Source organism: Delphinus delphis, chromosome 11 (genome assembly GCF_949987515.2).
Source record: "Delphinus delphis chromosome 11, mDelDel1.2, whole genome shotgun sequence".
Lineage (NCBI taxonomy): Eukaryota > Metazoa > Chordata > Mammalia > Artiodactyla > Delphinidae > Delphinus > Delphinus delphis.
This window is the reverse complement of record NC_082693.1, coordinates 83,843,630-83,855,997: the sequence shown is the minus strand read 5'-3', so window position 1 is coordinate 83,855,997 and position 12,368 is coordinate 83,843,630. Positions and strand designations below refer to the sequence as shown.

The 12,368-nt window shown below is 39.1% G+C and overlaps 2 protein-coding genes across 2 annotated transcripts in view; both read left to right on the top strand.

Moving 5' to 3' along the window:
• The window catches only part of LOC132434000 (uncharacterized protein C12orf42-like), a 365,625-nt gene that overhangs the window by 230,830 nt on the left and 122,427 nt on the right, over window positions 1–12,368 (top strand). Inside the window, 3 exon segments of the mRNA XM_069541209.1 lie at window positions 3,277–3,395; window positions 3,903–3,976; window positions 4,415–4,513. Coding sequence (XP_069397310.1) covers window positions 3,277–3,395; window positions 3,903–3,923 — 140 coding nt within the window. The 3' untranslated portion in view covers window positions 3,924–3,976; window positions 4,415–4,513.
• C11H12orf42 (chromosome 11 C12orf42 homolog) lies at window positions 221–3,064 on the top strand (the record flags this gene model as incomplete). The annotated part of the gene is given in 3 exon segments (XM_060025494.1): window positions 221–230; window positions 2,644–2,883; window positions 2,886–3,064. Coding segments are annotated over 3 exon segments (429 nt in total), but the record flags the coding sequence as incomplete, so codon positions are not given.

Here is a 12,368-nt window from a genome sequence, read left to right as displayed (position 1 = left end):
GGAGACAATGCATACCTCCAAATATTCTAGGAAGTGTCATGTAGAAGGAGAAGGATTAGACTGATTTTATGCAGCTTTTGTTTTTTTTAGGTAACTTTTTGGGTAGATTTTGTTGCACATATTTATACAGTTTGTTGGAATCGACCAATAGAAGAAAGAGAAATTTCGACACAGTCCAAAGGAGAACCTTCTCTGAACTAGAGGATAATGTCCTGCCTGGGCTGTAAATGGTAAAGTTGAGGCTGGGAGACTTTCTACCAAGGATGCTGAGTCAGAGATTCTCCTTCTCTGGGAGGATGGGCTTGATGATGGCATGTTGAGGATGCTGGCAGGTTAACACATTTTGAGTCTTATGTATAAGGCGACATGCTAAAATCCGAACATACATCTTCAACTATGGTCCATACGGCTGCCTTCTGAGGCAAGAACTGTTATCTTCCCGTGGTTTAGATGACGATTTGGTGGCCCACAGGGATTCTGTAACTTTAGGGACGGAGCCAGGATTCGAGCCTCCATTCTGACTCCAGGTCAGAGCACTCCTCTATTAAGATTCCAGATATGACAATAATAGCTCATAGGTACTGAGCACTTATTATGTACGAGATGCTTTGCATTTTATCATGTTCTTCCCTCAGATACTTGCTTAGTTTGCTTTTACGCTTCCTTCAGGTCTTTACTGAAATGTCACCTACGTGGGTGGGCTTTCCTAACCTTTCTCACTTTATTTTCCTCCTTAAGATTTACTACCAGCTGACACTTATACATTTCTTCGTTTGCTTATCTGTCAGCCTGCTTTCTCTTCCACTCCCTCTCTTCCCAACTCGAATGCATGCTCCATAAGTGCAGGGATATTGCAGCTTTATTCCTTTCTGTATTCCCAGTGTCTAGAATACTGCCAGACACAAAACAGGCACTCAAATATTAATGAATGAAGAAAACGAATGGACAGATTTAATCCCACTAGCAACCCTGTGAAATAGGTAATACAATCCTCATGTTTCAGGTAAGGACAAAGAGACTTAGGCCAGGTGATATGCTGGGATATAAATCTATGATGGTCTGCCCCCAAAGCCTGTATATTCCCTTACACCAAACTGTTCCTCTAAGACAGTTTGTTACAAAATGCATCATTATTGAATTACGTTCAGGGAAGGAATTCCTATTCTTTGTCCCAAGACAGAGGACAGCATATTCTGTCTAGGTTGTATTCTGTTTCTCTAAATTCCAGAGTCACATCTATGATCTTAGGTGGAATCGTCTTGCAATGAATGGGTCATATGCCAGGGCTGTAAATTCAAATCACCAAATAGTTATTAAGCATCTAGTTTTCACAAAGCAATGTGTTTGGCTCTCTGAAAGCTTTTATTTACCTGGCCATATTGAAATGCCATTCTACCTTTACTTCCAGGAAATAATTCTCACGTTGGAGAAATCAGGCTCACTAAAAATGTTTCACAGTTTGACTTGGTTATGTTAAGTGTGTAGTGGGAGCTGCCCAGTGCATACCAAACATAGAACAGTGTGTGATGAACTAAATTGAAATACTTAGTGTTATACCATTTGACACCCACTGTTAGGAAGGCAATGTGCATTTGAAATCTTCTTCATATTTTTTGAGTTTGCCAATGATCCCCTGGGTGGCTCCAAATATTTCAGACATCTGCATGCTATTCAAAGCCCTTTAAAAGTTTACAGAAAGTGATTTAAATCATCTAAGTTATCTTAATACACTACTGAAGAATTACACTTTAATTTTGCGTAGGTCAGTGGGCAGGATTTCTTACCTAAAAACGATTTTTTTGGGGGGGGGCCACAGGGCGCGGGGCATGCAGGATCTTAATTCCTTGACCAGGGATCAAACCCGTGCCCCCTGCAGTGGAAGCGCAGAGTCTTAACCACTGGATTGCCCACTGATTGTTTTCATTTTCACCTAGTTTGACGTTTCTAATAAAACTCATGAAATAGTTGCCTCCTGGAGTTTTAAACTGTCAGCAGTGTGTCTAAATGCGCCGCGGATCTGTTTGTTTTTCCAGATCTGAATAATTTCCATTCACAAATTTTCCCCAGATTTCCAATTTGAGGATTTATTTTAGTCACCCATTCTTCTGTTTCCCTCTCTTTAGAAGTTTTGAACTGTTTGTCTTGAAATTAAGTTTTATGGGGATTGGGCTTCCCTGGTGGCGCAGTGGTTGAGAGTCCGCCTGCCGATGCAGGGGACACGGGTTCGTGCCCCGGTCCGGGAAGATCCCACATGCCGCGGAGCGGCTGGGCCCGTGAGCCATGGCCGCTGAGCCTGCGCGTCCGGAGCCTGTGCTCTGCAATGGGAGAGGCCACAATGATGAGAGGCCAGCGTACCGCAAAAAAACAAAAACAAAAAAACGTTTTATGAGGATTCTGTAAAAGTTATTTTGGGGGGAAGAGGTGCTTTCAAACAATAGGAAAAGAATCGATAGCAGTTTATTTTCTTAAAGAAATATGGGAAGCACATGAAGATAATGTCAGGGGATTTAAAATTTTTTCTCAGCACGTTACAAACATCGATTTCTCAAACATCCAGTTATCAGGAGATTTTTTTTTAAGTCCCAGCGGGGCAGGTAAATTCCACACACCTGAGCACCACCCTGGCTTTTCTTTGCCTTCCAGGTCTTACTCTGAGGCCATACACTGCCGTCGGCCTCAACGGGAGAAGCCAGACCCCCTTTGCCTCGTCCAGGGTCTCCTGGAGTTTGTCAGAGCTTGAGCTGGAAGAGAGGATGACACCTGCAGTAGGCGCACCGGCAAACCCAGATTCCCAAAGCTGGCTCCTGGGCGCACCCGGGAATTCAGTGGGAAGGGGCACAGTTGCCATGGCACCAGAGATGCTCCCCAGGCATCTTCATCCTCCTGACTCCCCGGCAGTCTGGCAGGAGCGCCCCTTCCTGTGCTTGCCCGTGCTCCCACCCATCTCCCCTCCAAGAGGTTAATCAAGGTTTGCTCCTCTCCGCCCTCCCGCCTACCCCCGCGTTTCCATACGGTTTGTTCACAGGCCCCTCCTAGGCCGGGGGTGAAGGCTCACTTACACTGACCACTGCGAGGGAATTGTTCCGTGAGCGCTGCCCATCTTCCAATCAATGCCTGCCCTGAACAACAGAAAGGGCCTCAGATGTACTGGTTTCCACAGAACCATTGTTAGGCTTCACAGAAGCAGTTTTGAACCTAATAAATAATGTCAAAAGTCTCTATCGCAGCCAAAAATGTTCCTTTTGAAGGATTTCTAATAGTATTTTTGTTCTGCAGTGTCTCCCAGTGTCACAAAGAATTTGTGCCTCACAATGGGGATGGGGTACATCGCGTGCCACTTCGTAATGTGCCACCGTCAGGGATGGCCAGGACCCCGCTTTGTTTTGCTCTCGCAGGTAAACGGTTTCACCTGCCAACTTGGGCTTTAGTTTAAGGATGTTTTCTAAGGGCCTTCTGAGTCTCTAAACAGAGGTTTTGAAAACATAATTGAATGTCTGTAATTTAATAGTTAACATGAAATTTGATTACTCCCAATATGCCTAGGGGAATTTTCTACAGGCTATATTAAGGTTTTTATGTCAGAAACCTGAAGCTGGATCCTCTCTGGAGGCTCTGAAACACATGGAACTAAGTTTAATGCAAAGGAGATGCTTAGGGAATGTTTTATCAAACTGGTGGTTTTAGGCAGTATTTTTGATTTTGGCTAACGTCAGTTAAACGTGGCAGCTTTTCGCTGTGAGCCGATGCAGAGACTGATTTATCAAATGATTTTATGGGTTTAGTTATTTTTTTTTTCTTTTTAATGTGTTATTTTTTTCACCATTCAGAGAGAAACACAAATCAATGTGACCAAGTCATTCATGTGCAGTTTTGCACTCAAGTTTCTTGCAATTTTCCCACAGACTTGGATTCATGGAATTTGATACATGTAAAATCCTACTGCACTTTAAGATGTCCTCCTGTCTAAAGTCCAAATGTAAGTTTCAAAGTTTCAATCGAAATGAAATGTTATACCTGATAGTTGCTTAACATTTAGAAGTCTGTTTAATCCTTTGAGGACGATTTGATGTTTTTTGAATATTATTCCCTAGGAGTAATGCACTTAAAAAATGTATCCCCAGAGCTTCCCTGGTGGCGCAGAGGTTGAGAGTCTGCCTGCAGATGCAGGGGACACGGGTTTGTGCCCTGGTCCGGGAAGATCCCACATGCCCCGGAGCGGTTGGGCCCATGAGCCATGGTGGCTGAGCCTGCGCGTCTGGAGCCTGTGCTCCGTAATGGGAGAGGCCACAACAGCTAGAGGCCCGTGTACCGCAAAAAAAAGAAAAAGAAAAAAAAAATGTATCCCCAAACTAGCGCTTTTCTTGTTCCAGATTAATATGATTTTATAATAAATACGCTTTTTTATTTTTATTAGCCTGATTTTAGATAAAAGAATGTACGGGTTATCAATGGTGGTTGCTGTGGTTTCCTGAGGATATAATGGCATCTGCTCACCAGAGTTCTTGCGACAACCGTAAGTTCAACTTCATGTCATTTGGTTAGGGAGAAATGGGTGGGCACACTCGTGGGTTTTATGTAAAATTTTGATTCTGGGATATGTTAATTATGAGTTAGCACAATTGATTTCTTTTTTAAGGTCAAGAGAGCATTGCTTTAAGTGATTATAAAACAACCAAAATTTTATAATGGTCAAATGCAGGAATAGAAAATGTTTTTGATATATAGTAAATGGATTTCCTCACCTGTGGAAATACAAAATAGTGAATTTACTAAAAAAATACAGTACAGAAGAAGCAATTCTGCTCAGATTTGAGAAAAGGGATACAAGCAAAAGATACAAAATATGTGATACATGGTATTCTAAAGCAATTTCCCAATGGAACACTAGAATTAGAAAGATTCTTTGTGAGATGGAGAAGCTATAGATGAGTATGTCTGGGAGATGTGGCCACGATGCTCCCACTTAGAAAGTCATGGTAATATATTAAGGATCCCCCAAAATCCCATGGCAAAAATCTGATAAACTCTGTTTAACCCAGTGTATCCCAGTTTTATGTGCTCAGGGAACACCGACGTGTGTGTGTGTGTGTACACATATATGTATTTTAAAAATATAACGCCTATCAACACCTTGCAGCGCTAGTGTCCTGTGGAACACAGTTGAGAAAACATTGCTCAAAACTCTATTCTTAATATACTAGATTCCATGTAAACTGGTAGGGTTCAAGGTAAGGATTTCTTTTCAAAAAAGTGAAGTAAGAATCAGAGCTAAAGAAAGCAGCCCTTCATAAATACCTCCAGGAGCCCATTCTTCCTTGGAGGAGTGTAATGAGCCATCTTAATTTTCCTCATTTTGGGTGCACGTGGTTGGGAGTTTAGTTGGTCTAACCATGACCATAGCTTAGATAGTGATGGATGAAGAGCTTTTTCGGCTTTGACTGTCACAGTTATGGGCTACAGGTGTCCAAGTCTTTCTGAATGACACTAGAACTTAGACACAAATGCACCAAGGTAAACATAGTTAAATCTTTCCCAATGTCATTATTTCTGAAAATAGTGCTGATTTAAGCAGTTATAATTGGGTACACATCAATTTTAGGAAATAAATAATATGTGTGTGTGCTTGAGGACCAGAACGAGGTCTTATGGTATAAAATAATTGTTGCTAAGGTTCTGAATTACAGTTTGCTTTTATTTCTTCAGGGATATGTGGTTTGACTTAAGGGACATTTATTACCACGTACTACAACAGTTTTCTAAGGAAGATAATGTGTCATTTTAGGGAAAAAAATGTTTTTCTGAAAGTGGCACTGGAAAATAGTTAGTGATAAATTTAAAAAATTAGTACATTGAAGAAAGGAAATATTTAGGAGAGTCTCTAGTGAATAATGTTTACAAGTGAGGAACTCTGTAAAATAACTAATAATTATGGCAGATATATTTACTGAGTATGTATTTTATGTTAGGGACTGTTCTAAGCATTTAGAATATATTAATTCATTTAGTCCTCATAACGGCTTCATGAAGTAGTTACTGATATCATTATCGCTACTTCACAGATGAGAAAGCTTTATTTTTAACAATTTTATATACACATGTATATATTGAAGCTTATAATTATATATACATAAGTTACAAACTATATGGTTATATATTATACAATATTGTTTGTGTGTAAAGCTGTGTTATTACGTTCTGTATCATTAGAGCTAATATATGTACATGTGAATGTGTGTATTCCACCTCATACAGATATCATATATAAATCAGTTTTTATTCCATGCTATTGGTGCCTAAGTGAGGTCAATATAGAAACTCTACTCATATCCGTCTCCTCCTTATAACCAAGTGGAGAGTAGGAGGTGATAGCTGGGAGTTGATGACATATGATATGTTCGAACACTTTGAAGAGCAGAGTGGGGTCAGAGATGATCATCACATCCTTCTTTTTGTTTGAAGCAACATCCTCGCTGTGAATGAAGTCTCAGAAGCTCAAGAAAGGGAAGGTGGTTTTGAGGTTTTACTAAAGACGGCAGCACTTTCCAAGGTTATTGGAGCTGACCCACCTCAGCCTTGCGGAAGGGATGGAAGGCTGTAGAGGGGGAGCTAATGAAGAGCTAAGGTGCTGGGGCTGACCTGGGTCTGAAGAGCCAAGAATTTGTTCCTGTAAATGTGACCTGAACTTAGTGTCACTCCATCCTTTGGCTGTAGTTTCTTCACTGTTAAATTGGGATAACGTGTTTTGTTTACTGCGAAGGATACTTGGGGAACAAGTCTGCTATCAAATCAAAGCATTTGAAAAGCAAGATCACTATGCAAATGCAAATAATTATTTTGATGTTAATATCAACAACAATTAGCATAAATATTACCATCAGTTATGCAGGGCTAATTTCAGGCTTATAGATCCAGCTGCCTTACACTGACAGTGAATATTATTTCTGGTAACCAGGTGATCATGTCTCTCTGAGAAGTTTTATATATCGTATTCTTCACCTTCATCCCGGCATTATGAGGCACGTAGTACAGCAGTATCCCATTTACTGACAAGGAAACAAACACAGAGAGACAAAGCAATTTGTTCAGTGATTGCCCCCAGCACACAAGCTCACAGTCATTCTCTATTAAAAACAATGTAGACAGTTGACAGCTCAACAAAATACTCCATTTAGAACCTCCAGTTTAGAAGAGTTCAGCGTAGAGTATAGAATGACAGTGGGCAGTGTCTACTATCACATGTAATCTTTTATCCTGACTATCTATAAAAGTCTGAAACTACCCAGACAAGGCAGCGGGGGTGGGGAGGCATAAAGCAATGTTGTAAATACCATTGTGATGTTGAGGATTCTGTCATGTAGAGACCCAGGAAAGAAGTTGTTTTCAGGAGTCTACTTTTCCTTAGGAAAAATGCTCCAGAATTCTTAAGGTGTGTGGCCTCCCTATTGCACAGTCCAAGGTCTTTTCACCTGCATCAATACTCTTCCCACAACAAATTTTTGCCATGTCTAGGCTCCTTCTCTTACTACTCCTTCCGTATCCTGCAACTGGTGTTTTCCCTCCACTACGGGAATCAATCTGATTTTGTAAGTCAGTGATATTGGGATCAATATCCTAGCTAGTCATTGTGGGAGATTTGAGAAGTGTGATTCAGCCCAACCAGCATGCGTTGAGTATTCACCATGTGCCAGACACTATGGGCACCAGCATGCATTGTGAATGTCAACTGAAAAGGACACAATCCTTCCCCTTGACCAGCTCAACCTAGTATAAAACTTAGTTCTTCCATTGATTCATTCATTCTATCAAATGTGTTAAACACCCACTTATATGCCAGACACCTTCCACTGGGGATATAATGGTGAAGAGCCGTTTTGGTCAAGTAAAACCTAACTGATGAGACATGAAATAATAACACAATAACGTTCAAGTCTATAATCCTTTAGCCGTAATTCCAAAATCCAAGATCTCTGAAAACTGAAAGTTCTTTTCTAACTCATTTGGTGTTAGTATCACCCAAACTCAAGTGAGGCTATTTATAGCCTTTAACTCAGTGTGAATATTTATGTATTTTGATGAAGATGTGTTAATATAATTGACTATGGGGTGTTACTTGGGATCCTGATGGGACAGTGTTATGTAATATATGATTTATGCACCATTACATAATATATAGCTTGTGCACAATAATATACAAAAAAAAATTAAGTTCCAAAACTTAGTTGACCTGGAGAGTTGTGGCAAAAGGATTTTGAAGTTGTCTAGTGAATAAGTGCAGCAAAAACTTAGAGAAAGAAGTCAGTTTGGGTTGGAGTAATCATAGAAGGCCTCCCATAGTAGGATTTAAACTTGACTTTGGAGAGGTAGGATTTGAAAGGACAAAGTAATGGGTAGTGCAGGAAGTAGCAACCAGGGACAGATCAAACTTTGTGGAGCCTGAGCTTATATATTTTGAGGGGGCCTCTTTAAGAAAAAGAATACAAAATTATGAACATAGGTAGAGGGCCTTGGAAGGGTCTTTGCAAATAGGAGCCCTGAAGCTTAAATTTCATTGGTTTCTTAGTAAATTCACCTTTGAGCAAGGCCAAAGGCATGGATAATTTATAAAGTGAAACGTACCTGTAGATCTATAAATAGACACATATGTTGACACATGGAAGGAGAGAAGAGTTGGGTTCTTGTGGGGGATAGGAGTGAATCTACCATTTTTATCTTTTTGAATTGTTTGAGATTTTGAAAATTGACAACAGCTATTTTTTTTTTATCTAGGCATAATATGTGTGGCCTTTGGAAAATAGTCCAAAGATTTTTTTTAAAGAATGATTTCAATTGTAAGTGTATTTCAGAATGAATGAACGTTCTTACTTTTCTGATGTTTGATTCTGTAGCTAGTCAGTTTCTAAAGCTTAAAGAAGATCTGACAATCATAAATAATTTAATGTACTTAAATATCAAACTCTCTAAGGAAGAGAAAAAGCTGCATTGTATTTTGAAATTTACCTTTTGAATAGACTACTGAGGAATAGATTGTCTTTAGATTTCAGGGAATAAGGTCAAATTTCGAAAAATCTTTAAAGATGAATATTTTAAGATTAAAATGGAAATTTCAGTCTTACCATTAGTCACACTACGTAACAGTACTCTTTTCCAAAGCTTTCCCAAAACTCTTCACAATGATTTATACTTACTCTCAAAAATAATTACTGATACTCAGTGTTTATTGAGTACTTACTCTGTGCCAAGCACTGTTCTGATTGCTTTGTTGTAGTATCTCTCCACCATCCTTTAAAAATAGTATTTTGTTTTATTTTTTGCCACAAAGATTTGTCCATCATTCTTGATTGGTTTGTTTTATTTATTTTTAGCAACTTTATTGAGATATAATTTACATACTATACAAGTCATCCATTTAAAGTATACAATATACTGGTTTTTAGCATATTCACAGGTATGTACAGCCATCATCACAGTAACTTTTACATTTCACCCACTCAAATAGAAACTCTATACCCTTTAGCTATCTATCACCTTTCTATCCTCCCCTTCTTCTCCACCCCTCAGCCCATTCGAACAATCACTAATTTACTTTCTGTCGCCATGGATTTCCCTATTCTGAGTATTTAATATGAATGGAATTATATAATATGTGGTCTTTTGTGACTGGATTCCTCCCCTTAACATAGTTTTTCAAGATTCATCCATGTTGTGGCATGTCAGTATTTTATTCCTTTTTATGGCAGAATAATATTCCATTGTGTGGCTAGACCAGATTTTGTTTAGCCATTGGGGTTGTTTCCACTATTTGGCTCTCATGAATAATGCCGTGATAATCTTGCATGTACAAGTTTTCATGTAGACATGCATTTTCATTTCTCCCGGATGCAGTCTCTCCTTTAATCCTCCCGATACTCCTGCTGGCCTGTTGTTGTTATCCCCTTTTACACAGGTGGTGACCGACAGGAGTGAGGTTAAGGTGCTTGTCCAGAGTCACGTGGCCTGAACAAGGCAGACCCAGACTGTAAACCTAGGCATCTAGGTGGGCTGACACAGATTTGCCTTGTTGCTTCTCTCTAGATCAGCTTTTCTCAGAGGGATTTTGAGACTTTCCTTTTAAAGATATCTAAGAAATTGCACAAAAGAAATAACTACTGTTTAAATATACCCACCCACCCAGCCACTTACCTATCATCTGACTAGATGCCACACATAGTTCCCGAAGCACATCCAGAAAATAAAACTTAACAAATGTAATAGCCGGCATAGAATTAATACCACTTGCATTTACATCATTTTTAGAAAAGTCACGTTTTTCTCACTTTGCCTTAAATTACACTTATCTTTCTCATACACAGTGTGGGTGCGTGTTTGGGATGGCAGAGATCATCCCCAAACTGTCTATTAATTAATCCTCTTGGGGTAGATCCCCTCCCCTCTCAATTCTTCTTTGGGATGAAATTGGTATTGCCTGTTCCCTTCTTCCTTCCCACACCTCCTCTAGATTAAAGTTAAATTCTTTGAGATCGAGATTTTTTTTATTTGTGACTTTAACAATGTCCTCTTCACATGTCCTTGCTTAGGCCCAACAATTGCTTGTTGACCCATTTTAACCTCTTTTGAGCGTCATCTTCAAAGTGTAACTGTCCTTGACAATGAAAGAGACCTTCCTATTGTCTGGTCCTTCCAGGCAAGCTTTAGCATGGAGCTAAATGGTTTTCAGATGGAGGAGTTGGCCAGAGGAAGGAGACAAAGTCAGCTGTTGTTCCTGAGTGACTTTGCGAAAGTTTCCCTTTTCTCTCTTAGAATGGGGAATTTCTATAGAAGATGACAGACGTTTTGACACGTGCAATATGCTTTGAACTGTTGTGTCCGATAATTCTTTTGTCTTGGGTTTTCCCAGTAGAGTGGTATATCTTGGGATGCTGATATGCATATCGTTTGCCTTTCATTTAGTGTGGGGGAAGCCTTCCTTCTCACTTTCCCTCCGCCTCTCTTTTTAGCCCTTTACACGCATGTCACTAACCCAGATGGGATGGCAGGCATTGGTGCAGGAACCTCTCGTTAACCTTCCCCCCAGCCTTTTTTTCCCTCAAAATGGAAATCACTTCTTGTATAGTTTTCTCATGATTGTTAAAAGAAAAGGAAATTACTTAGAAGGGGGCAAAACACATCAGAGGCAATGGCTGATAAAGCTAAAACCCTCATATGAATAATACCTAATACATATGGACCTTATGTATTAAGATATTTTGCTAAAACCTTGACGTGAATTGTCTATTGTGGAAAAAGTAGAAATTGTCTATGGCCTAATAAACCCACAGACAACCATTGTTTACATTTTGGAGCATATCCTTTAAATACTTTTTTCTTAGCATATTACATCTTTGCACTTTGTGCAAAAGTGAGCTCGTACTGCATAGGTTGTTCTATAAGCTGATTTTCCCCCCATCACACTGAACTGTGGACATCTTTGTAATATCAATAAATAGTGATCTTCATTACCTACAGAGAATTTCATTGCAGCATCATCATGCAATTCGCCAATCCATTATTTTGGGACATTTTAGTGACTTGCAAATTTCACTATTAACAAGTATTTTTGTAATGAATATGATGAATATATTTTACATGTTCTTATTTGTACTCTTTTGATTATTTTTATAATAGAAATTCCTAAACGTGGAAGGCTGGTCAAAATGCATGTAAGATTTAACTTTTGCTTCTCTTTTGTGCTTGTCAGAAAGATTCCTAAATGTTTCATTGGAATGCTCTCTGACTTCCAGAACTTAAAGAATTGGTAATACTAGAAAAGATTTAGCATAAACTAAAAATACACACCAGAGATCCTAAACGGATTCATTTTGCTTCTTCATCTTTAGTCATGGTAAATTAGATCCGCACAGATTTTTCTGCCTTGGTACAAAGGTGGGTAAGTTTTTATTTGACAAATTAGAGGACTTCTCTTACTTCAGGAACTAAAACTGGGGGCTTCCAAGCACTAACTGTTCCGTATCTAAATGGATATGGAAAGAGAACCTTAACACAGCCCAATTTGTTTCTCTGGATCGCCTTTTGTGTATTTCTATTAAATGTGGTTTATGTCCAGCGTCTTGTCCCAAGTATGACTAAAAAGAACAGGCTGAACCAAGATAGGAGAGAATTGTTTATAAAATAAAATTGTCCTGCTCTCTGTAATAAGTGATTTTACTTTTTGTTTTAATTTATATTTTTCCTTAATACCAAGAAAGTTCTAGAATCAGAGGAAGCATGAACTAACAGAGAAGGGGTTTTGGATTTTGCTAAGAAATAGTTAAAGGCGATGTTGAGATGTTTATTTATCTACCTTTCAAAACCATCTAAAGATACTCTTACAA